General features: G+C 42.8%; 1 protein-coding gene across 5 annotated transcripts in view; it reads left to right on the top strand.

Annotated features, from left to right (window-relative positions):
* Window positions 1–26,129, top strand: part of GPATCH8 (G-patch domain containing 8) — a 112,368-nt gene extending 86,239 nt beyond the window's left edge. For all 5 annotated transcript variants that reach the window (XM_023191452.2, XM_023191454.2, XM_023191453.2 and 2 more), the window contains 2 exons: window positions 15,229–15,359; window positions 19,897–26,129. In XM_023191452.2, coding sequence (XP_023047220.1) covers window positions 15,229–15,359; window positions 19,897–23,782 — 4,017 coding nt within the window. In that variant the 3' untranslated portion in view covers window positions 23,783–26,129. The remainder of the gene's footprint in view (window positions 1–15,228; window positions 15,360–19,896) is intronic.
* The last annotated feature ends 1,163 nt before the right edge of the window (window positions 26,130–27,292 follow it).

Below are 27,292 nucleotides of genomic sequence, written 5' to 3'. Positions count from 1 at the left end.
CTGCAACCTCTGCCTCCCAGGTTCAGGTGATTCTCCTGCCTCAGTCCCCCGAGTAGCTGGAATTACAGGCATGCACCACCACGCCCGGCTAATTTTTGTAATAAAAAAGAAAGTTTTAACTAGAAAAAAATAGGCCAGGAGTGGTGGCTCATGCACTATAATGCCAGCACTTTGGAAGTCCAAGGAGGCCAGATCAGTTGAGGTCAGGAGTTCAAGACCAGCCTGTCCAACTTGGTGAAACCCCATCTCTACTAAAAATACAAAAAAATTAGCCAGGTGTGGTGGCATGTGCCTGTAGTCCCAGCTACTCGAGGCAGGAGAATTGCTTGAGTCCGGGAGGCGGAGGCTGTAGTGAGCTGAGATGGCGCTACTACACTCCAGCCTAAGTGACAGAGCAAGACTCCATCTCAAAAATAAAGAAAAGAGTAAACCAGGAAAAAGTATAATTCAAATTTGAATAACGTATAGACTTGCCTTTTAAGGGAAAAAAACTAAAGCAAAACAGATTTACAATGTAATAAAATTCACATTGACAGCATTAATGTGATATATGATAATGTTTTAGTGACACTGTCCTCAACCTGAATGTAGTAGAAATTGTTACATCTTTGGTTCATTTGAATTTGACATGTTTATTCTCCTGCACACCTTGTGTTACCTCAGCTCTCCTACCACTTTTCTCTATTGCATTCGCTCTCAAACTAGGGAGATTTTGTCACTCTGGAGGCACTTGGCAAAGTCTCTGTACATTTTTGGTCGTCCCAATAAGGCTGTGATACTACTGGCATCTAGTAGGTAGAGGCCAGCGATGCTGGTAACATCTTATAATGCACAGGAAAGACCCTTGAAACAAAGAGGCAAAATGGCAGTTAATAGTGCTGTGGTTGAAAACCCTGTTCCATCAGAATTAATTAAAAACTTTTGTGTATATATATGATATTGTGGTATCATTTAACCTTAGTACAAATAAATTATTGTCATTTTACGTCCCCAGTTATATTGTAAACATTTATAAAGTGTTCATCTAGATGATCCAGAATATTCACTTATTACTCTTTTTTAGAGTATCATCAAAATAAAAATACAAAATTAAGGGTTACCCATGGAGAACTCATGGACTGCCTATTCACTAATACAGAATATATATCTATGAACCCTGGTCTAGGAAAAATCTTTAGCTGGTATGATGAATGAATGCATGTGAGTTTATTTCTTCATCTTAATCAAAAGCTCATCTTATGTATTAAAAAAAAAACATGTAGTACAAGTTTGGTTTCTGTTTTGTGTTTTGGTGAAATGTTCTTCATTTGCTTGAAAGGTAGGCTTTTTCACCTTTCTTCATACTGCTGTTGTAATGCAAACAGTAGGATCTCAAAACAGAATGCTGTAAATACATAAACAAAAGAAGCACAGCACTAAATTTTTCATAGTTCGTCTCTTCCCTGAACTTGGAATGTCTGAGAAACCCACTGGGTGCAGTGGCTGATGCCTGTAATCCCAGTTGAGGCTGAGGCAGGAAGATCTCTTGAGGCCAGGAGTTCAAGGCTGCAGTGAGCTATGATTGTGTCACTGCACAGCAGCCTAGGTGACAGAGCAAGACTCTGTCTCTCTTAAAAAAAAAAAAAAAAAAAAAAATTTAAATACCCTGATGTGGTGACACGCACATGTAGTGTAAGTCCCAGCTACTTGTGAGGCTGAGGCAAGAGGGTCGCTTGAGCCCAGGAGTTTGAGGCTGCAGTGAGCTGTGATCATGCCACTATACCCTAGCCTGGGTGATAGAGCAAGACCCTGTCTCAGAGAATTAAAAAAAAAAGAATTTCTAAGGAATCTTTAATTGACCTTGGTACAACACAGCCAAATAACCCCTAACAGGAGGAAGGACATATTTTTCATTCCTCTTTGATGGACATGAACTTAACATACAAATGGACCTACCATTTTTCCAAATTCATGCTCTAAAATCATAAAGACACCCTGTCTTGTCTTCCAGGAAGGCACACAGGATTATTATGAATCTGAGATAATAGGTAAGTACTTTCAACCCTGTATTAGCAATCCCTAGTTTGCATCTTCTATCAGATTTTTCACCATTAATATTTTTCAGAGAAATAATGTATTATGTTGGTAGTAAACTATAGTAGAGGCAGGATCCTAAACATATCCTTCCCTTTAATAAGCACAAATAATCTCTCCAAAAGGAGCTATATGGTCACCTTCATTCAAGGTTTGGGTTGTTTGTTTCCTGACGGGATGCTGGGGTATTATGTGCCTCTTTCTCTTCACTAGTTTTTCTCAGATTTTCCAAGATTTTATAAAGAGTCATTAACACAAAAATATTAAGACCCAGCTTAATCTTCAGAGATACAGAAGCTGATTAGGCATTTTGGCTTTTTTCAGTAGTTTAACCCTAGTTTTCAAGTGATCGATGTTAATACATTTTGAAATCTCTAAGAGTAGGCCTTTCCATTTCTGAAGAAACCCAATGTATGATTTCTTTTTATATGAGTTAATTCTGATACACCTGCATGCTCAATAGACATTAGCACTGATGATAGCCAGGTGCCGTGACTCACGCCTGTAATCCCAGCACTTTGGAAGGCCGAGGTTGGTGGATCACAAGGTCAGGAGATAGAGACCATCCTGGCTAACATGGTGAAACCCCATCTCTACCAAAAATACAAAAATTAGCTGGGCATGGCAGCACGCACCTGTAGTCCTAGCTACTGGGGAGGGAGGCTGAGACAGGAGAGTTGCTTGAATCTGGGAGGTGGAGGTTGCAGTGAGCCAAGATCATGCCACTGCACTCCAGCCTGGGTGACAGAGCGAGACTCCGTCTCAAAAAAAAAAGACGTTAGCACTGATCATCTCCTGCCTTTGTTGGCTTAGTATAAGTTACAGACAAATTAGAAACTACAGATTTTTCTATCCCTACCTCCTTGCCTCCTTAATTATTTGGCATACCTTTTGAAAAATTTGTCTGCTAATGAATATGACAGTGGAATCATTTTCTTTAGCATTTCAAGGGGCCTAAAATTCAAACTCCAAAGAATATTGTTTCCTAAAAGTAAATTAATAGCAGCACCACCTTTATAGTCAGTCCTCCCTCCCTCCCTCCCTTCCTCCCTTCCTTCCTTCCTCTTTTTCTTTTCTTTTCTCTCTTTCTCTTTTTGGCTGCTTCCTTTGTATCTTGTTACCTACTCAGGATTTTTCTTCCAATCTTAGCCTCCTGTTTGTGCTACTAAAGGTCCCTCTAGTACATAAGCTAGAGGTCACAAATTATCTCACAGATATATTTTATCTGGCCTTCACATTATTAGTTTTTCCCTTTTTAATTTCAGTTGATTCCCAAATTTTAAAAATTAGATTTTACATAATTTAGGCTTTGGCTTATCTTGAAAAATTAAAATTATCAGACAACATTGGGCCTACATTTCAACATAACAGTTGACTGAAGCTGAACAGCGGCCATCTCTTTGCCCATTCTCCAACTAGCTGTGATCTCCACTTCATCTTTTCTCTTACACCAATCTGTGTGACTCATTATGTTACCTGCCAAACTCCTGTAAACATTTGAATTTGTGACTGAGGCCTATGCTTTTCCTTCCTTCCCACACAGGTTCCCATGGCTTCTGACTGATACTGGGGAACTGGCACATTGAAAAACTGCCTCCTTGCTAATAATCTTGGGACCAACTTCCTTGCGATTTCAATCTCTGGTAGTCTGATCCAGATTATCAAAATCTGGTACTGTAAAGCATCTTCAGAAATTCTTTAGGGCAAGCACGATGGCTCATACCTGTAATCCCAGCACTTCAGGAGACTGAGACGGGCAGATCACTTGAGCCCAGAAGTTCGAGACTAGCCTGGGCAACATGGCAAAACCTGGTCTCTACAAAAAATCCCCTCAAAAATTAGCTGGATGTGGTTGCAGTTGCCTGTGGTCCCAGCTACTAGAAGGGCTGAATCTATTAATACATGATTTAGTTAACTTTGTCTAAACTGTTTGCAACTGCTTTTTGACAGGATTGACCTTATCTAAACTGTTTGCATCTGCTTTTTGACAAGATTACTTACCCTTACTTGATGGTTTCATTACACAATAACGTACATTATCAAGGAACAGAAATTTAGAGTTTTCCTCAGGAGGATCGTTTGATTGAGCCCAGGAGGTGGACATTGCCATGAGCCAAGATCGTGCCACTGCACTCAAGCCTGAGTAATATATTGAGCAAGGCCCTGTCTCAAAAAAAAAAAAAAATTCCTTTAACTCTAGGATTCAATGTCTCAGTCAGAGGAAGATGCTTTTAGCCTCCCTCTTCTTTCTGCTAAAATACCTTTAGTATGAAAACTCCTATACTTTTTACATTTTCTAAAAGGACTGAAGTCTTATTTAATTCCAAGGTCTGTTTCAGTTGTGAACAAAAGCAGTAGTTCCCTGAGCTTTAAATAGCAGAACTAAAACAGATGAAGCCTCTAGCAGCCACCAGTGACTGTATTCTGATTTGTACAGAATATAATCTGTTAATACATGATTTAGTTACCTTTGTCTAAACTGTTTGCAACTGCTTTTTGACAGGATTATTTACTCTTAGTTGACTGTTTCATTACCCGGTAACATATATTACTTAAACAGCACAGTTCTCTTAAGAGATTGTGCTTTAAGAAACAACACAGGGGCCGGGCGCAGTGGCTCAAGCCTGTAATCCCAGCACTTTGGGAGGCCGAGACGGGCAGATCACGAGGTCAGGAGATCGAGACCATCCTGGCTAACACGGTGAAACCCCGTCTCTACTAAAAAATACAAAAAACTAGCCGGATGTGGTGGCAGGCGCCTATAGTCCCAGTTACTCGGGAGACTGAGGCAGGAGAATGGTGTAAACCCAGGAGGCGGAGCTTGCAGTGAGCTGAGATCCGGCCACTGCACTCCAGCCTGGGTGACAGAGCGAGACTCCGTCTCAAAAAAAAAAAAAAAGAAACAACACAGGTTTGAAGAAAGGAGTGCATCTCAGCACTTGAACATGTTGTAGTTTTATTGTAATAACCTATAGCAGAGAGTGAAAATGTTGGGTTCAGTGGTACTTTATACCACTATTCATACCATTTTCTTGGGGTCTGTTTTACATAATAAGAAAATTGACATCATTTGGCCAGTCTTCCAGAACTTTAGCATGTTTCGTGCCTTTTCATCTGTTAAGTCTTATGTACTCACCCCCCTCTGCTTATGTTGGGAGTAAACTTATACCTAGCAATCTCAACATAGGTAACCTTGAAAAAATCTGCTGAAGGCCAGGCGTGGTGGCTCACTCCTGTATTCCCAGCACTTTGGGAGGCCGAGGTGGGTGGATCACGTGAGGTGAGGAGTTCGAGACCAGCCTGGCCAACATGGTGAAACCCCATCTCTACTAAAAATATAAATGAGCCGGGAGTGGTGGCACATGCCTGTAATCCTAGCTATTTGGAGGCTGAGGCAGGAGAATTGCTTGAACCCAGCAGGCAGAGGTTGCAGTGAGCCAATATAGTGCCACTACACTCCAGCCTAGGCGACAGAGTAAGACTGTCTCAAAAACAACAAAAACAAAAACTGTTGAAAAAGTCCCCTTCTGCTTAGAGGAGCTGTCTGCTTTTGTGATTAGGGGTAACCCTCAAACAGATGCTTCAGGACCCTAATGTTGCCAGGTAAACCAGGCGTTCTCTTGTTATGTATTTCTAACTGTTCTTCATCTTGGCACTCAATCCCAGTTGACTAAAAATGATTCTGCCTTACTTTTGTTCTACAGTTTCAACCTTTCTGCCCCTTACACTTAATTTATCACAGTGATGTACTATGGTAGAGATTCTGGGATTAGACTCTTTGTTCTATTGTAGTCTGAAAAGTTAAAGCAACCTAAGTAATAAGTTATTTAGTGACAGTACTGTAAAGAGAGCTCTGAACTGGGTTGTTGCTGTGCCGTTTGCTTTGAACCCAAGCAACTCTGGTGACTTACCCGCCTTCAGATTTTACCTATGGGGCAAATCTTTGTCCCCAGATATGTTCTTGGAGTGGTATGTAAATACAGATTGAGCATCCCAAATTCAAAAAATTAAAATCCAAAATGCTCCAAAATCCAAAAGTTTTTGAATGCCAACATGACACTCAAAGGAAATGCTTATTGGAACTTTTTGGGTTTTCAGATTTGGGATGCTTAAGCAGTAAATATACAATGAAATATTCTAAAATCTAAAAAAGCCCAAGATCTAAAACACTTTCAGTTTTAAGTATTTCAAATACAGGATACTCAACCACCTGTATACTTAAAACTCATTATCTACAAAACCACAAAATTTATGTATACCATTTCATACCCACTAGGATGGCTAAAATAAAAATGATACACTATCAAAGTGTTGGAGAAGAGATCAAGAAATTGGAGCCCTCCTACATTGCTAATGAGATAGTGAAAAGATAGTGGAAAAGTTTTTGACACTTCCTCAAAACATTAAATACAAAGTTACCATATTACTAGTGTATACCCAAGGGAAGTGTAAACATATGTCCACACAACAACTTGCATAAAAATGTTTATAGCAGCATTATTCATAATAGCCAAAAAGGGAAATAACCCAGATGTCCATCAGCTGGTAAATGGATAAAATGTGATACATCTGGACAATGGAATATTATTCAGCAATAAAAAGGAAAGACTTATTGGTATATACAACATGCATGAATCTTGAAAATAGTATGCTAAGTGAAAGAAGCTGGTCACAAAATCCCCATATTGTATTATTTATATGAAAAGTCTAGAATAAACAAATGTATAGAGACAGAAAGCAGATTAGTAGATTCCTGGGGCTAGGCAGAGAGGAAATGGTGAGTAACTGCTTATGGGTATGAGGTTTCTTTTGGGAGTAATGAAAATGTTCTAAAATTAGATAGTGGTGATAGCTGCACAATTCTAAGAATGTACTAAAACCCACTAAATTTGACACTTTAGAATTGGGGCCAGGAGCAGTGGCTCACGCCTGTAATCCCAACACTTTGGGGAGGTCAAGGCAGGAGGATCCCTTGATCCCAGGAGTTTGAGACTATCCTGGGCAACATATGGAGATCCTGTCTCTACAAAACATAAAAATAAATTAGCTGGGCATGATGGAGTGCATCTGTAGTCCCAGCAATTTGAGAGGCTGAGGTGGGAAGGATCACTTGAGCCTGGGAGGTCGAGGCTGCAGTGAGCTCTGATTGTGCCGCTGCTCTCCAGTTCTGTGACAAAGCAAAACCCTGTCTCCAAAAAAGGGGAGTGGGGTAAATTTTAGGGTATATGAATTATATCTCTAAGTCATTTTTTAAAACCTCATTAACCAGCTTAAGTTTTCATGGTGGTAGTGGTGATGAAAATATATACTACATATACATATGTATGTGTATATGTATATGTTCATATATATATACCTAAATGTCTTAAAGCAGGCCTACTTGGTGCTATTAAAGAATATATACCATACTTCTAAGGCATTTTGCTGAATTCCTGAAAATAGCAAAACATGGTAATTTTATGACAAATTAATTTGATATCCAACTATTTGGCCTGGTCAGGCGCAGTGGCTCCTGGGATTACAGTGGAATTACACCTATAATCCCAGCACTTTGGGAAGCCAAGGCAGGCGGATCACTTGAAGTCAGGAATTTGAGACTAGCCTGGCCAACGTGACAAAACCCCATCTCTACTAAAAATACAAAAATTAGCCAGGTGTGGTGGCACGTGCCTGTAATCCCAGCTACCCAGGAGGCCGAGGCAGGATAATTGCTGGAACCCAGGAGGCGGAGGCTACGGTGAGCTGAGGTCACACCACTGCACTCCAGGCAAAAGAGCGAGACTCTATCTCCAAAGAAAAAGGTTAGCCCAGTGTTGTGGCAGGCGCCTGTGGTCCCAGCTTTTCAGGAGGCTGAGGCAGGAGAATCACTTGAACCCAGGAGGCAGAGGTTGCAGTGAGCCAAGATCACGCCACTGCACTCCAGCCTGGGTGACAGAGGGAGACTCTGTCTCAAAAATAAGAATAAAAGTAATTTGTATTCATTTATTTTTCTCTCAATTTTTCACTCTCTGTAATTGGCATTAGTATCTAATTTTCTCTGTTACCAAATACTTGCTTTTTTCTTACTGAATAAAATTAATTTTCATCACTTACTAATAGGCATATGGTAAAAGAAAGAATTTACATCTAATGTTCAGTAACGTGGCTTTTCCTAACCATTTATCTATAATCTTCCTTTGCTGGGTAGTTTAATACTGAAACATTCTATATTCTCTCCTGGTCTTTTCTCTCACCCACCACCTGGTGATACCTTCTTGGGTGATCTCATCCATAAACATTAAACACTGAGACATGAATTAGGGTGACCTGGGCAAGCAACAACTACAGCATGATTACTTCAGTTAGGAAGGGGAGGAGACAGACATTAATGTTTTTTTGTAGAGGGAGGGGGAAGTAAAACAGTGGGGAGAAGAGGCTGTGATTTTGGTATGCAGGATCATTGACATAAGAGGAAAAGGAATGGTTGAGATTTGAAGAAGGCCAGATTATACTTAGCCAGAAATAGTGGTGGAGATACAACACGTTTTGTTTTGTTTTGTTTTGTTTTGTTTTAAGACAGGTTCAGCTGGGTGCGGTGGCTCATGCCTGTAATCCCAGCACTTTGGGAGGCCGAGGCAGGTGGATCACCTGAGGTCAGGAGTTCAAGACCAATCTGGCCAACATGGTGAAACCCTGTCTCTACTAAAAATATGAATAATTAGCCAGGCATGGTGGCATGGGCCTGTAGTCCTAGCTACTCAGGAGGTTGAGGCCCGAGAATCGCTTGAACTCAGGAGACAGAGGTTGTGGTGAGCCAAAATTCTGCCATTGTCTCCAGCCTGAGACAGAGGGAGACTCTGTCTCAAAAAAATGAAATAAAAAATAAAAAGGTTCTTGCTCTGTCACCTAGGCTGGAGTACAGTGGCACAATCATAGCTCACTGTGACCTTGAACTCAAGCAGTTCTCCTGCCTCAGCCTCCCATATAGCTGGGACTACAAGCACATACAACTGCGCCCAGCTAATTAAAAAAATTTTTTTGCCCGGGCACGGTGGCTCATGCCTGTAATCCCAGCACTTTGGGAGGCCGAGGCGGGCAGATCACCTGAGGTCAGGAGTTTGAGACCAGCCTTGACCAACATGGAGAAACCCTGCCTCTACTAAAAATGCAAAAATTAGCCGGGCGTGGTGGCGCATGCTTGTAATTCCACCTACTTGGAAGGTTAAAGCAGGAGAATCCCTTGAACCCGGGAGGCGAGGTTGCGGTGAGCCGAGATTGCACCATTGTACTCCAGCCTGGGCAACAAGAGTGAAACTCCATCTCAAAAAAAAAAAATTTTTTTTTTTAATGGAGACAGTCTGGCTATGTTGCCCAGACTGGTCTTGAACTCCTGTCCTCAAACGATCCTTCTACCTCAACCTCCCAAAGTGTTGAGAGTACAGGCATGAGCCACAACCCAGTTTGATAAATATTTACTGAGCATCTCTTTTGTGCCATAGACAATGTACAACTGTGTGTACATTGCATAGTTAGTTACAAAGAAAGACAAAGCCTCAGTCCCCGTTGGGAGAACAGAGTTGCTGTCTGGTGAGGGAAAGATGCCATGGATAATCTTTAGACCCTAAAGAGACAAAATCAAGTTTTCTCTTCAGAGCTGAGTAAATGTAGAACATGGGATTTTAGTGGCAATACGAAATATTCTGCCCTAAATTCTGCCTGTTTTCTGATGCCTGAAATCCCTTTACATGAGAAAAATGGGTTTTATTCTTTAAATGTAGATAATCAATTTTAAATACTTGAGAAAGATAGTAATCAGAATTATTCTTAGTAGAGTATACTCCATCAAATATAAACTCCTAGTGTCAAATTTTATTTTGATGGAAGAGAGAAGTATAGCACTAAAAGATACAAAAAAAGATTTTGTTAAACCCTTGTATTATCTTTTGTTGTTAGAGAACACTGTGAAGAAATATGTGTCTTATTCAACTCAATCACAATTGAGCAGGAACACTGTTGGTCTTCACTATTGACAGAATGATGACTATCTTAAAAGTTCTAACCACTACAGAAAGAAGCCATATTTCTTGAGAGCCATTTTACGGATTATCTGCAAAGCCCAATTGCCATAGTTGCCTTGTTTTAATAGACACTGAGAGCAGAATGTTTCTGCTCTTGAAATCTACACTTAAAGAGAAGTGGGTGGCTGTTGGGGGGGGTGTACCTTTTCTGCACATTTATAATCCACATTCAGATTTACCTGATTCTCATTTCTTTGGCTTAATCTTTTCAGCGATAGTAGAGCAATACTTTGTGTCTACAGTAAAACATATTTCTGCCAATATAATGCTGTTTAAGTTGTATTTTAAGAACTGGAATGTCATTTCCATTTAGAGTGGTCTTTAACCCAAAGAGCCACAGTTAATGTGGATGGATACTTCAAGTACTGGATCATTTGTTAGGGTCTTGCCTTTCTACTGGTCTTCTGCCAAGTGTAATGGAAATCCCAGCCACCATGTGATTAAGGATCTGTGGGAAATGTTCCTTCCATTCTGTACTGTGCTACAAATGTGTACTATTTTGGAAAAATGCTATTGATTTTTCAGGAAAACAGGATCTTCATATCTTTTCATTTCCAGTGGGGTTCAGTCTCCTTTTCTTGAATTAAGATATTTCCCAACTAAAAATGTGTTATGTGGCTTAAATTTTTGTTAATACCATTAGTAGTTCAATAAAATAAGCTAATTTATTAGCAGCTCTTCAGAAAGCATATTGTATAATTTTCAGAGATAAGGACATCTCATAGCTTTTGAGTCAGCTTAAATGGATAATCAAATCCATTTAAATTAGAATGTCCCAGTTTGGAGTCTAACTTGAATTTTTGTGTATGGTATGGAATTTGCTCAGACTTTGACAAGAGATTGATGACATATCTGCAGTGTTTGGTCTTGTGAGCTCTGCCTCTTCTCTCATAGGCAGGCATGTTGCTCTATTCTCACCTGAAGAAATTATCTAAAGTTGTGTTCCTCTTTAGAATTTAAGAGAAAAGTATAGGTGCACTTCACAGAATTTCACATGGGTATTCCGTGACAAATGAGCCAGACATTGGTAGCCTTTTGGAATAAAATAGGCAATTTTGGAAAACCTGACTCTGATTAGGTCCTTGTGCCTTTATAGAAATTACTTTTTAGGTAGGAAGCTGAGAATTTTCTGGCCAGTATCTTTTGCCATTTGGCCCAATTCTGTCTAGAAATAAGGGGTATCTGGAGTGGTAGCTAGGAGGACCATATTATATAACTTTAATATGTCCCTAATAAAGATATGAGAATACTTTATATCGAGCTTTCCTACAAATGGTAGAAAAATTTATTTGAGGAAAAACGAAGGATCTAATGTTTGAACTGAATTATTCACTGGACATTTACCAGATGCCCTCTGTAGACTTAGTGCTGTTTTGTGCACTGCGGGGTTGATTATAAAGATAAGCTGTAGTCCCTGCCCCACACAGAGGGAAGGCAGTATTGAACATTTGTGACTTATTAAATGCTTTACATTTATTTTGACATTTATTCTTGTAAATCTGTAGATAGGTAGCCCTGTTTTTTAATGAGGGAGCTGGAACTCAGAGAGGTGAAATCATCTAGTAATAAGTGGATTGGCTAGTAATTAATGGATTTGAACCCTAACTTTCTGACTCTGAAGCTTTACACATACTGCCTTTTTAAAAGACAGGAATAACTGGTCAGAGAACAAAATACAGTAGCTGCTAGGTGAGCGATATGACAAAGCACCACTAGGGACAGTTCAGAAAGAACAGTCCCCTCTTTTGAAGGATCAGTGGAGACTGTAAGAATTTAGTTTGACCTTGAGTAGACAGGAGACACTTGGAGTTAGACATTCATTCTAGGTAAAGGAAAATATGAACATTATAACCCATGTCTTGGCTGGGCGTAGTGGTGCATGCCTATAGTCCTGGCTTCTTGGGAGGCTGAGGCTGGGGATTCACTTGAGCCCCGGAGTTCTAAGCTGTAGTGTGCTGTGCTGATTGGGTGTCTGCACTAAGTTAGGCATCATGTGATGAACTCCCAGGAGCTGGGGACCAGCGAAGCTTCCTAAGGAGAAGTGAACCAGTTCAGGTCAGAAACAGAGCAGGTTAAAACTCCCATGCTGATCAGTAGTGGAATCACACATGTGAATAGCCCCAGCAAATTAAAAAAAAAAAAAAAAAAGTCGCCAGATTGTCCTCGTCTGAGAGAAACCACAAGTATACAAACTCAGTTTGATAGGGTTTGCTGAGTCCTGTCTCTTAAGGTTGGGGTTAGAATTCTGGGGTTCTCAATTCTGCTTTTGAGACTGCAGACTTGACTGTAAAGTTTGTAAATGTGATATTGGGAGCCTTTCCTAAGCTTTGTAGGGTATTCTTAGGATAGGTTTGCCCAGAGGGAGCCTGCAGTTTAGATTCGTTTTATTGCATCATCCCATCTTCTTCCGTCTCTGCCTCCAACCTTATTCCTGTGGTAGGAACTTGAGATAGGATGTCCTCAGCATGATGTGGACATGGTCCTGTTCCTTCAACTTCAAGGTTGTACAAAGTGGCTGCTGAATGGAAAGCCTAATCTTGACTCAGCCTGAGGACTCCATACTTTGATTAAATGATTGTTCTTTTGGACAGTGTCTTGTAGTTTGAAAAATGCTTCCTAAAAGTAATGAAATATTTGTAAGAGGGGAGGAAATGGCATGGGGAAGTTTTCCAGTCTTAGCAGGTGGCTAGAGAGATGGCAGGCCGGGTGCAGTGGCTTATGCCTGTAATGCCATCATTTTGGGAAGCTGAGGCGGGCGGATCACCTGAGGTCAGGAATTGAAGACCAGCCTGGTCAACAAGGGGAAACCCCATCTGTACTCAGCCGAGCATGGTGACAGCCGAGCGTGGTGAATAGTCCCAGCTATTCGGGAGGCTAAGGCAGGAGAATTGCTTGGACCCAGGAGGCAGAGGCTGCAGTGAGCCAAGATCACACCACTGCACTCCAGCCTGGGCAACATTAAAACTCCGCCTTAAAAAAAAAAGAGAAAACAGCAGATATGAGAAGAACATTATATTCTATATAAATCTTGGTTAGAGAGCCTGTTACGTGTTTGGGGAAGAAAAGCTAGGTTTGTGGCCAAAGGTAATCATATAATAGGCCTGATAAGCCTTTTCTTTCTGCCCCATTCCCCTCAGGAGGAGGAAATTAGAATTCATGTTTATTTAAAATAGTTGATCCTTTATCTTGAAGTAGTTTTATAAAAATCTTAATTGTGGGCTGGGTGTGGTTGCTCATGCCTTTAATCCCAGCACTTTGGGAGGCCAAGGCAGGTAGTTCACTTGAGACCAGGAGTTCAAGACCACCCTGGCCAACATGGTGAAACCTCGTCTCTACTAAAAATACAAAAATTAGCCAAGCATAGGGGTGGATGCCTGTAATCCCAGCTACTTGGGAGTCTGAGGCATGAGAATCGCTTGAACCGGAGAGGCAGAGGCTACAGTGAGCCAAGATCACGCCACTGCACTCCAGCCCGGACAACAGAGTGAGACTCCGTCTCAAAAAAAAAAAAAAAAAATCTTAATTATGGGCAATAATAGTTTTGCCAGCTATTCATTACTTGAACTTCCCCCAAAATAAGGGCTAATGGAAACAGGACTGCTTTTTGTACCACAATGGTCTTTTCCAAAGTTCTGGAACCATTTTTGTGGAAGAAATACAGGGAGTTCCATTTTTCTAGGTGGGATTACTGTGTCAGTCTGTGTGTATGTACACATATATATGTTGTGCAGGTGCTTCCCTTCTCCCCAGCCCTTTTAGAGTTGATGGCTTTGTCCCTGATTGTTCAGTATAATAGTTTACAGATTCACTAAGAGAGCTTGTGTAGTAATGCTTGCTTTATTTTTTTTTTCTCTTCCACTCTTGTTTTATTTTTTACTTTTTTTTTTCTTTGTGATGTGACATTTTCAGCTGATGTATTGAAAGCAAATCCTTCTAATTTGGGAGCCCAGATCACAAGAGTGAGTTTTTCTACTAGTGTCTTTAGCTGTATATCTTTTTTTGTGTGTGTCTTTTTACCCTTCCCCCCTCCCAATTTAAAAAGATTCAAAACACATTTCATAAATACTAGGTAAGAAAATTCCTCTGTCTGTTGAACATCATGCCTTTCCACAAAGCAATGTCCACTTTATACTGGGTCAAATTCCTTTTCCCAATGCTGTTGTAAAAGCATAGGCTAATGTATATATTTTGTTTTGTTTGTGTCTTGTTATCTAATGTCTTGAAAATAATTTTATTTCTGTCTTCATTGCAGATAGATGTGTCTGGGTTCTGTCACCAGTGTGTCATAACACTGTTCTCTTTTGGTTGTATTTGTTTTATTTTAAGGAAAATCATACAGTAGCTTCTGAAAATAAAAGACCCATTCTGTTATCTGGATTTTAAGTAATAAAATCTTTGACTTATCTCTGCTGTCCCTCCTCATCCCCTAGATATTCCTCTCAGGGCCATGAAGGAATGCAAAGCCTCACATACTACTTTCAGCAGGCTGACCAGATAAAAGTGGTCAGACTGGTGAGCTGTAAACATGTTAGCGCTGGAAGACCTCACTTGGGTTTATTTAATAGTTACGGGAAACCTCTATTCATGCTGAAAAAAAAAAAAAGACACCTTTTTATGGTGAAATAAAAGTATGCTTTCTATTTGTTCTAATTCAAATAACCCCCCATGTAAGCTGTACATTGCTTTTCAAGATCTTACACCTGGGTAACTTTCTGTACTAGCCTAACCCCTTTCTGTTCTCTTTGGCCTGTGTTATTACAATTTATCTCATGTTCTGTTTGTCTAGTTTTGCATCCTGGAGGAGCAGGTCCCTTTCTTTCCTCCCAGTGTTCTAAAATTTGCTTGTTGCATTTGAGATCATTTTATTTTGCCTAATAAAGAAATGATATGCTGTCCTAATTAGAAATGCAGATACTGCAAGTGCTATACCCAAAGTAATCAGCCATTGTGTTTTCAATTGCCATAAGAGAATATGATAATGTGTTCTACACTAATCCTATGACTGTTGGTTGAGGGTCATGTCCTAAAGGCTTTGCTTTCTGATTCTCAAGTTACTGTAAATCATCCACCCTCTGTATCTTTCTTTCTTTTAACCCAGAGATTAAAAGATCTCAAGCAGAGAGAGTTTGCTCGAAATGTCTCTTCAAGATCCCGCAAGGATGAGAAAAAACAGGAAAAAGCCCTTCGGCGGCTCCATGAGTTGGCAGAGCAAAGAAAACAAGCTGAATGGTGAGGATATTTTTTATCAGAGGGTTCTACAGATAATTATAATCCTTAAAGTTTTAAATTATAGATTTCAGATTATAATTTAAAATTTAAATTAAGAATTATAAACCTTGGGCCAGGCGCAGTGGCTCACCCCTGTAATCTCAGCACTTTGGGAGACTGAGGCGGGCAGATCACAAGGTCAGGAGATTGAGACCATCCTGGCTAACACAGTGAAACCCCGTCTCTACTAAAAATACAAAAAATTAGCCGGGCATGGTGGCAGGCGCCTGTAGTCCCAGCTACTCTGGAGGCTGAGGCAGGAGAATGGCATGAACCTGGGAGGCGGAGCTTGCAGTGAGCCAAGATTGCACCACTGGACTCCAGCCTGGGTGACAGAACGAGACTCCATCTCAAAAAAAAATTAAAAAAAACCAAAAAAAGTGGCCATGCGCAGTGGCTCACACCTGTAATCCCAGCACTTTCGGAGACTGAGGCGGGCGGATCACCTGAGGTTGGGAGTTCAAGACCAGCCTGACCAACGTGGAGAAACCCTGTCTCTACTAAAAATACAAAATTAGCCAGGCATGGTGGCACATGCCTGTAATCCTCGCTACTAGGGAGGCTGAGGCAGGAGAATGGCTTGAACCTGGGAGGCAGAGGTTGCACCGAGCCAAGATCGTGCCATTGCACTCCAGCCTGGGCAACACGAGTGAAACTCCATCTCAAAAAAAAAATTATAAACCTTCAGTTTTTATTAATTGACAAATAATAATTGTACATATTCATGGGTTGCCTAGTAATGTTTCAACATATATGTAATGTTTCAACACATAGAATGTATAGTGATCAGATCAGGGTAATTACCATATCCATCTCTGTTCTACTTTTTACTTCTATGAGATCACCTTTTTTTTTTTAGCTTCCACATATGAGTGACAACCTGCAGTGTATAATTTTCTGTGTCTGGGTTATTTTACTTAATATAATGTCCTCCAGTTCCTTAAAATGTTTAATAGATCCTTCTTTCAAACTAAAAGCATATCCATATACTTGTAGTATAATATACTGATTAAGTATATGTATTTTTGAGGCCATATTTTTCTTACTATTTATGTGACGTAATGAAATTATATCTAAACTCTATGCCTCAGTTTCCTTATCTGTAAGATAGAGATAAGAACAACTTAGAGTTGTTATGAGAAATGATTGAGTTATTACCTTGGAAATGCTTGAAGGGATGCCTAGCACATCAAAGATGCTCAAGAAATCATTAAATGATGACGCTATTACAATTATTACCATTTTCTAACATTTATATTAAAAAGCACATGCTGGGCATAGTGATTCACACCTGTAATCCCAGCACTTTGGGAGGTCAAAGCAAGAGGATCACTTGAACCCAGGAGCTCAAGACCAGCCAGGGCAACATAGGAAGACCCTGTCTCTTAAAAAAAAAAAAAAATCTTAAAATTTAGCTGGGCATAGTGGCACATGCCTGTAGTCCCAGCTACTCAGAAGCCTGAGGTGGAAGAATCGCTTGAGCCTGGGAGATCAAGGCTGCAGTGAGCTGTGATCGCACCACTGCACTCCAGCCTGGGTGATAGAGCAAGACCCTGTCTCAAAAAAACAGAATCCACTTTTTATTCAATTTGGCCCGGGGGGTCGTTTTTTATTTGTTTGCTGTGGAGTAGGTTTCATAACACAGTGTAAGTATTTCTTGCTCTCCAAATCTGTTGAGTTCTCATTTTCCAGTAGCAACAGTTTAGATAGCAAGAGATTACACATTGGCAGGGCACGGTGTCTCACACCTGTAATGCCAGCACTTTGGGAGGCTGGGGTAGGTGGATCACCTGAGGTCAGGAGCTTCAGACCAGCCTGACCTACATGGTGAAACTCTGTCTCTACTAAAAATACAAAAATTAGCTGGGCATGGTGGCGCACGCCTGTAATCCCAGCTACTAAGGAGGCTGAGGCAGGAGAATCGCCTGAACCCAGGAGGCAGAGGTTGCAGTGAGTCAAGATTGCACCATTGCACTCCAGCCTGGGCAACAAGAGTGAAACTCCGGCTTGGGAGAGAGAAAAGAAAAAAAGAGATTACACATTGTCTGAATATACTTGTCCCTGAGTTGAGGATAGCTATTAGCTAGGGTTTGGATAACAAGGACATCGTACAAATAGGTATCTGATTCTGTTTAGTTCTTGATTTGGAATTTAAGGATATAGTGTACACTGTATAGTGTACACACTATAAAAATTGCAGGCCAGATGCACGATGGCTCACATCTGTAATCCCAGTACTTTGTGAGGCAGAGGCCGGAGGATCACTTGAAGCCAGCTGCTCAAGTCCAATCTGGTCAACATAGCAAGACTCTGTCTCTACAAATTGTTTTTTTGGTTTTTTTTTTTGAGACAGAGTCTCGCTCTGTCGCCCGGGCTGGAGTGCAGTGACCGGATCTCAGCTCACTGCAAGCTCTGCTTCCTGGGTTTACGCCATTCTTCTGCCTCAGCCTCCCAAGCAGCTGGGACTACAGGCGCCCGCCACCTCGCCCGGCTAGTTTTTTGTATTTTTTAGTAGAGATGGGGTTTCACCGTGTTAGCCAGGATGGTCTCGATCTCCTGACCTCGTGATCCGCCTGTCTCGGCCTTACAAATTGTTTTTTTAAATCTGCCAGCATGGGCTGAGCACAGTGGCTTACGCCCGTAATCCCAGCACTTTGAGAGGCCGAGGTGGGCGGATCACGAAGCCAAGAGATCAAGACCATCCTGGCCAACGTGGTGAAGCCCGTCTCTACTAAAAATATAAAAATTAGCTGGGTGTGGTGGTGCTTGCCTGTAGTCGCAGCTACTTGGGAGGCTGAGGGAGGAGAATCACTTGAACCCGGGAGGTGGAGGTTGCAGTGAGCCGAGATCGCACCACTGCACTCCAGCCTGGGCAACAGAGTGACACTGTCTCAAATAAATAAATAAAATTAGCCAGCATAGTGATGTGTACCTGTAGTCATAGCTACTCAGGAGGCTGAGGTGGGAGGATTGAACCAGAAGTTTGAGACTGCAATGAGCTATGATCATGCCACTTCACTCCAGCCTGGGCAACACAGACCCCACCTCAAAAAAATAAAACTTTCAGGCAAGATCATCAGTTTAAAACTATTGAGGCTCCTTGATATTCCTTTTGTCAAAGATGAAAGTGCTCAGGTAACATTATGACCGTAGTACTGAGTGCCCAGAAACTGCCACAAAACCAAAGCAAATGCTTGTTATAGTACCCAGGAGATAGGCATGGACTTTATAGTTTATATGACAGACATACTGACCACAGACTGCCATAAGTAGCACAGTGGAAGTTTCTGTGTTTAACTCAGAATATGCACATTTTTAAAAAATGAAATTTGAAAGCATGGGGAAATTTTAATTTTTTTTCTTTTTTTAGAGGTGGGGTCTCGCTATGTTGCCCAGACTGGTCTTGATATCCTAGCCCCAAGCAATCCTGTCACCTCAGCCTTTTGAATCACTGAGATTACAGATGTGAGCCACCCTTGCCCAGCAAGAGTTTTTCTTTAATAGAATGAAATAAAACCGACGTGAATACATGTACAGCCATACATTAGGTAACATACTAATGGATAGAATGATAAAATAAGAAATGAGATCTGAAATATAGTAACGATGCGCTACTTAAGTCGTGACATAAGTCTTACTTTTTGTACTTTTTTTTTTTTTTTGAGATGGAGTCTCACTCTGTCACCCAGGCTGGAGTGCAGTGGCGTGATCTCAGCTCACTGCAACTTCTGCCTCCCAGGTGCAAGAGATTCTCCTGCCTCAGCCTCCTGAGTAGCTGGGATTACAGGCATGCGCCACCAAGCCCAGCTAATTTTTGTATTTTTAGTAGAGACGGGGTTTCACCATGTTGGTCAGGCTGGTTGCGAACTCCTGACCTCAATCTGTCCGCCTTGGCCCCCCTAAGTGCTAGAATTACAGGCATGAGCCACCGTGCCCGGCCTGTACTTTATTTTTTATTTTATTTTTTTTGAGAGGGAGTCTTGCTCTGTCACCCAGGCCGGAGTGCAGTGGCGTGACCTCGGCTCACTGCAACCTCCATCTCCCAGGTTAGAGTGATTCTCCTGCCTCAGCCTCCCAAAGTAGCTGGGATTACAGGTGCTTCCATGTGCAGCTAATTTTTGTATTTTTAGTAGAGACAGGGTTTCACCATGTTGGCCAGGCTGGTTATGAGCTCCTGACCTCAAACAATCTGTCCGCCTTGGCCTCCCAAAGTGCTGGGATTACAGGCGTGAGCCACCACACCCAGCTTTTTGTACTTTAGACAGCTTAAGAAAAAACAGTAATAACTGGCTGGCCATGGGAATTTGGCAGGTTAACAGAATGAGTCTTTGCCTAACCTCCTCTGAGAAAGTCACGTTTTATGACCACCACTTACTGTCTTTGAGACCTACCTATAATGAATGATAGGATATAAGAGATTAGTATTTTATAAGGTTTATGGAATGTACTCCTAAACCTGCTTTCTGTTTGCTTTTTATTTTTCTAAAACGTCATGTAGTGCACCTGGAAGTGGTCCTATGTTCAAACCAACCACAGTGGCTGTAGATGAAGAAGGTGGAGAAGATGATAAAGATGAATCAGCTACAAATAGTGGCACAAGTGCCACTGCTTCTTGTGGCCTGGGATCTGAATTTTCCACAGATAAAGGAGGCCCTTTCACTGCAGTACAAATCACTAATACCACTGGACTGGCCCAGGCTCCTGGGTTAGCCTCCCAAGGCATCAGCTTTGGCATTAAGAATAATCTGGGGACCCCATTGCAAAAATTGGGAGTGTCATTTTCTTTTGCCAAGAAGGCTCCTGTCAAACTCGAATCAATAGCATCAGTTTTCAAGGACCACGCGGAGGAAGGGACCTCTGAAGATGGAACAAAACCTGACGAGAAGGGTTCTGACCAAGGACTGCAGAAGGTAGGAGACTCTGATGGGAGCAGTAATCTTGATGGTAAAAAGGAAGATGAAGACCCTCAGGATGGAGGGTCCCTTGCCTCAACATTATCCAAGTTAAAAAGGATGAAGCGAGAAGAAGGAGCTGGGGCTACAGAGCCGGAATATTACCACTACATCCCCCCAGCACACTGCAAAGTAAAACCTAATTTTCCCTTCCTACTTTTTATGAGAGCCAGTGAACAAATGGAAGGTGATAATAGTACACACCCAAAGAATGCCCCAGAGAGTAAAAAAGGCAGTTCTCCCAAGCCTAAAAGCTGCATCAAGGCGGCAGCAAGCCAAGGAGCAGAAAAGACACTTAGTGAAGTCTCTGAGCAGCCGAAGGAAACCAGCATGACCGAGCCCTCAGAACCAGGAAGCAAAGCTGAGGCAAAGAAGGCCTTAGGAGGGGATGTAAGTGATGAGAGTTTAGAGAGTCATAGTCAGAAGGTTTCAGAGACCCAAATGTGTGAGTCCAACTCTTCTAAAGAAACCTCTCTGGCCACCCCAGCAGGGAAAGAAAGCCAAGAAGGACCCAAACATCCTACTGGTCCCTTCTTCCCAGTTTTGAGCAAAGATGAAAGCACTGCCCTCCAGTGGCCATCAGAACTATTAATTTTCACCAAGGCAGAACCCTCCATTTCATACAGTTGTAACCCTTTATATTTTGACTTTAAACTTTCAAGGAACAAAGATGCCAGAACTAAAGGGACAGAAAAACCAAAGGATATAGGAAGCTCTTCAAAGGACCATCTCCAAGGCCTAGGTCCTGGTGAGCCAAATAAAAACAAGGAAGTGGGCGGAGAGAAAATAGTACGTTCCTCAGGAGGCAGAATGGACGCACCTGCTTCAGGGTCTGCCTGTAGTAGCCTGAACAAGCAGGAGCCTGCGGGTAGCCATGGGTCTGAGACGGAAGACACAGGGAGAAGCCTTCCCAGCAAGAAAGAACGATCTGGGAAGTCCCACCGGCACAAAAAGAAAAAGAAGCACAAAAAATCCAGCAAACACAAACGTAAACACAAGGGTGACACAGAAGAGAAAAGCTCTAAGGCAGAGTCGGGGGAGAAGTCTAAGAAGCGCAAGAAACGAAAACGAAAGAAGAATAAGTCATCAGCCCCAGCAGATTCTGAACGAGGACCCAAACCAGAACCCCCTGGGAGTGGCAGTCCTGCACCTCCAAGAAGGCGGCGGCGAGCTCAAGATGATTCCCAGCGGAGATCCCTCCCAGCTGAAGAGGGGAGCAGTGGCAAAAAGGAGGAAGGTGGGGGGGGTAGCAGCTCCCAAGACCATAGTGGGAGAAAACACAAAGGTGAACTTCCACCTGCATCCTGCCAGCGAAGAGCAGGCACCAAACGGAGCAGCCGGTCTAGCCATCGGAGCCAACCCAGTAGTGGAGATGAGGATAGTGATGATGCTTCCTCACACCGACTGCACCAGAAGTCTCCATCCCAGTACAGTGAGGAAGAAGAAGAGGAAGATTCAGGCAGTGAGCATTCCCGCAGCCGCTCAAGGTCTGGCCGGCGCCATTCCTCACATCGTTCTTCCCGGCGTTCCTACTCAAGTAGCTCAGATGCCTCTTCAGACCAGAGCTGCTATAGTAGACAGCACAGTTACTCTGATGACAGCTACAGTGACTACAGCGACAGATCACGAAGGCACTCCAAGCGCTCCCACGACTCGGATGACTCAGACTATGCCAGCTCCAAACACCGATCAAAACGGCACAAATACTCATCTTCTGATGATGACTATAGCCTCAGTTGCAGCCAGTCCCGAAGCCGATCTCGGAGTCATACCCGAGAGCGCTCAAGATCCCGGGGCCGCAGCCGAAGCAGCAGTTGTAGTCGTAGTCGGAGCAAGCGGAGAAGCCGTAGCACCACAGCCCACAGCTGGCAACGGAGCCGGAGCTATAGCCGGGACCGCAGTCGCAGCACCAGGAGCCCTTCCCAGAGATCAGGCTCCAGGAAGGGATCATGGGGTCATGAGAGCCCTGAGGAGAGGCATTCTGGGCGTCGGGACTTCATTCGTTCTAAGATCTACCGCTCCCAGTCCCCCCACTATTTCCGATCAGGCCGGGGAGAAGGTCCTGGGAAGAAAGATGATGGCAAAGGAGATGACAGTAAAGCAACAGGTCCACCTTCCCAGAACAGCAACATTGGCACAGGAAGAGGGTCAGAAAGTGACTGCAGTCCTGAAGACAAGAACTCTGTTACTGCTAAACTGCTACTGGAGAAGATCCAGTCAAGGAAAGTGGAGAGGAAACCTAGTGTGAGTGAGGAGGTGCAGGCCACCCCTAATAAAGCTGGGCCCAAGCTCAAGGACCCCCCACAAGGTTACTTTGGGCCCAAGCTCCCCCCATCTCTTGGCAATAAGCCTGTCCTTCCACTGATAGGGAAGCTCCCAGCTACCCGAAAGCCCAATAAGAAATGTGAAGAGTCTGGCTTGGAAAGGGGGGAAGAGCAAGAACAGTCAGAGACAGAAGAGGGGCCCTCAGGGAGTAGTGATGCCCTATTTGGGCATCAGTTCCCTTCAGAGGAAACAACTGGCCCCTTATTAGACCCACCCCCAGAAGAGCCAAAGTCTGAAGAAGCTACTGCTGATCACCCTGTGGCTCCACTAGGCACCCCAGCACACTCTGACTGCTACCCTGGGGACCCAACCATCTCCCATAACTACCTCCCCGACCCCAGTGATGGGGACACCCTGGAGTCCCTGGATAGCAGCAGTCAACCAGGCCCTGTGGAATCCAGCTTGCTGCCTATAGCACCAGACCTTGAGCATTTCCCCAGTTATGCGCCTCCCAGTGGGGATCCTAGTATCGAGTCAACAGATGGGGCTGAGGATGCTTCATTGGCCCCCCTAGAGAGCCAGCCCATCACCTTCACTCCTGAGGAGATGGAGAAGTACAGCAAGCTCCAGCAGGCTGCTCAGCAACACATCCAGCAGCAGCTTCTGGCCAAGCAAGTAAAGGCTTTTCCAGCCTCAGCTGCCCTGGCCCCAGCTACACCAGCCCTGCAACCCATCCACATTCAGCAGCCAGCTACAGCCTCTGCCACCTCCATCACAACTGTTCAGCATGCCATCCTACAACATCATGCTGCTGCAGCTGCTGCCGCCATTGGCATTCACCCCCACCCCCATCCCCAACCACTTGCCCAGGTGCATCATATTCCCCAGCCCCATCTGACCCCCATTTCCTTGTCCCACCTCACTCACTCAATCATCCCTGGCCACCCTGCCACCTTTCTTGCTAGCCATCCCATCCACATCATTCCTGCCTCAGCCATCCATCCTGGGCCTTTCACCTTTCATCCTGTCCCACATGCTGCCCTCTACCCCACCCTACTTGCCCCACGGCCTGCTGCAGCAGCGGCCACTGCCCTCCACCTTCACCCACTACTTCACCCCATCTTCTCAGGTCAGGACCTGCAACATCCTCCCAGCCATGGCACATGAGTTGGGGGATGGGATCCTAGGTAGGACCAGGGGAGGAGACCCATAAATGTTCCCTTGGGGCTGTTGAGCTATTAATACCAGCAAGTAGAAGCTGGGATGGGCAGTGTCTGACAGCCAAAGAATTGAGTTTTGGCTCGCAGGGGTGGGTTTAGATTTGAAGTTTGCTTTCAGTTTACTATCAGGGATTTCTTTTTCCTGTCCTCCTCTCAATTTGTCCCTCCCTCTCCTGTGTTTCTAAGCTAGGGAACACCAGTAAGTGCTACCCACCCCTCTGCAGCAACATCTCCAAACTGTCAAGTTTAGATAATCCCCTCCTCCCTCTGCTTTTTCCTCTGTTCTTCCTTTCTATAAATTTTAAAATATTTTCCTCCTCTCTGGCCAGTGGATTGTCACCAAAGCGCTTGCTGTGGGCCCATCTGGTCTTGCCTTCTCAGCGCCACAGGAAGGGCCAAGCTGTTCTAGTGGTGGAAGTGTCACCACTTTGGGGTAGTGTCTTTGACCATCCTTGGTGACGTTATGTTATCCCAGGTGAGGTGGAAAGAGTCTCACCGGGAAACTGATATAACTCAGGCTGCAATTCCATCCAGTTCCCACATCAACGGAGCCACACATTTGGCACTATTATCCTGGTGTCCCTCATCCCAGAAGAGGCATCTCCATATCCCAGAAAAGAAGATCCTATCATGAATAAAAGCTGTGTGGAACATAGAGTTGCCCATGTGCTTTCCCAGAGAGGAGCTCATGTGTCTGAAGTGAAGGGTATACTTTCTTCTGTTGTGTTGATGTTTCCTTCTTAATTTATAGGATTTTTTTAATGTAAAAAATTGCACTGAACTCTATAAACGTAAATGCTGCTTTTTGTAGCTCATATAAAAAAGGTTCCATATTTGTAGTATACTGCAATAATATTTTTTACATCCAGCTCTTTAAGTGATCCTCGTTTTGGTGGCTTTGTGTAAATATGTTTGCCCTAGTTGAATTAAGAAACTTTAAAGGTTATAAAACAAAAAATAAAATATTTGTTTTCTGCTAGATGCAAAACTGACTAAGCATGTATATTTTACCAAGCTTATGTATTTTTTGAAGTTATGAACTATAAAATGTTAAAACATTTTTTGCTGGGACAAATTGTTAAGTAATTTGCAGTAAGTAGTGCCCCCAGTATTGGGATTTTTGAGCTAATGGGCAGCAGTCAGCCAGGGGCTTCTGAGGGATACTCATCTTTAACAGTCTCCCTCATGTACTTTTGCTGTTTTTCACGGAGAAACAGGTGGACCCCATAGAGGAGAAGGAGGGGACTCAACAGCTTTATTGTCTGGAAGCAGTGAGATTTGGTGATTGTCTGGGGGGATTCCTGGGTTTCCCTGGGTACCTTGTTCAAGGCAGTCAGTCCATTTGCCTTCCTAGTACTTAGCCCCCTCTGACAAATTTTTTTTTTTTTTTTTTTTAATGTGCCTTTTGGGTTGGTAGAAACTGAAGTAGAAGTAGGCTGGAGGATGAGTTGGGACAGTCTTCTTCCTTTTGTTGGGAGGTGAGCACACTTACAGATACTTCAGATTATTTTGCTTCATAGTTTCCATGCCCTCTGTCCAGCTCAGTTTAAACAGTAAACGTTCATTGTTTCTTTTCTCCTATGACACTGACTAGAGGAATTACCACCTCAGCCTCTTTTGCCCCTCTTCTTGCCTTTCACCCAGGCTCTCAGCCCCAATTAACACACTGACCCAAAGGGGATTGTATTGCAGGTCCCATCTCCTTTGATGAGGTTAACAGTTCCCTCTTTGGCATTTTCCTAACTATTCCTGTGGCTAGAATTGGTTGGTTGGTCACTTGACAAGAAAAACCATACTCACCTGGACCAGGACTCTGTGTTCCTGCCTTCTCAAATTCTCAGTAAAGTGTTAAGTTTATGAAAAGAAAGTGGCAGGCAAGCACACTCTTGACTGCCCACCCACCCTCCTACCTGTTCAGTGCTCCTTGTCTGATTCAGAAGCATCACTTCTTGTATAACTAGCACTGGAAAAACGAAATCATCTGTGTAAGTGAAGGGACTCATTTTTCTTTGCTTTCAGCCCATGTAAATAAATAATACAGTATTAACATTTTTGTGCTGCTTCCCATTAGCTTGTAGATTGAGCCATACTCTGGCTGCCTCTTTGCCTTCCTCGGGGCATTTTCTTTAACTTCCAGAATAGTGATTTTAAAACTCAAAAACAAAACAAAATAACCTATCCTTACTTACAAGCATAACAGATTGTATTTAACTTTATCACATATGATAGAGATATATATGCTGTAAAATGAGGGAAAGGAACTTTCTAATAAACCCATGATTTGTGGAAACTTAGCAGAGTCTGTCGTAATTTTTCCCCCTTCCACTCAAAGTTGGATACGGTTGCAGGTGTGGGTTATAAATAATATCTTGTTTGAAGTGACCAAGGAATAGATTCCTGTGAACCAGTATGAGATGTTTGCAGTTGTGCTTCTGAAAGCTCAGGCTATGCAAAGAGAGGAAAGATGATGGTGTGGGAGGAGGTCATAGTAGTTAATTTCTCTCAGTTGTAGGTAGATGTATTGGAATGTATACCTCCTTTCCACTTCCTCTTTCCCACAAGAGGAAAGATTTCCTTCCATTTTAGATATATAATCTGTGTGTAGTAGAATATATGGTGTATATATAGGTGCCTACTAAATGGGTGTGGAATTTCTGGCTTTGAATTTTAGGATTTTGGACTACTATAAGGGCACTAAGATGACAAGAATCATCTGCCGGACTTTCGTCCTCCAGGTGGAGTTCTGTGTGCCAGTCTTCAGTTACTCTCCTCAGCCCTTTAATACCACTACAATGTTTGAGCACCTCTACTTGGTATAAGGAAATATGGCCTAATTGTTACTGAGAAGATAAAACCCCTACTCTTCCATATCAAAAAATCACAAAAGAGGCAGGGAAAATTTAGCATCGAAAGCTACCATAGAGTTGTAGTGATAAATTAAGTTTTCCCTCTCAACCTCAGCCTTTCAAGAAGAAAAGGCTTTCTTTCCTACTCTCTTTTGATACATTTCTTTCTACTCTGTTTGATACATCTGTGTTCTCCCTTTGATTAAAGAGAAGCTATTCAACTTGAACCTGGGGTTGAGTGCTCAGATCTGCCTATATTCCTAAAATAGCAAAGATCTTTACCCAGAAAGAAATGACCGCCTTGGCCTGAAACATGAAAGTACTCCCTCTTCACCCTTGATGACTAATTCAGGCCTCGTCAGCCATTTCCATTCTTATTTGCCAGACAGCTTCACTCACTTCTACCAACTCATATCTCAATTATTGCAGCATTTTCCTCGGTGGCCTTCCTGACTAGGACCTAATTCCCTGTTCTGTGTAAGCTTACTGGCGTTTCAGAATCTGAATGCAACTCATTTTATATGCACTGCTTCCCAGTAAAACTGTGACCTCTGAGAGAACAGGGAGTGATTTTTATAACACCCCCACCACAGCCCTCAGCATATCTCGCG

This window comes from Piliocolobus tephrosceles, chromosome 16, assembly GCF_002776525.5.
Source record: "Piliocolobus tephrosceles isolate RC106 chromosome 16, ASM277652v3, whole genome shotgun sequence".
Classification (NCBI taxonomy): Eukaryota; Metazoa; Chordata; class Mammalia; order Primates; family Cercopithecidae; genus Piliocolobus; species Piliocolobus tephrosceles.
This window is presented reverse-complemented; position numbering and strand designations above follow the sequence as displayed.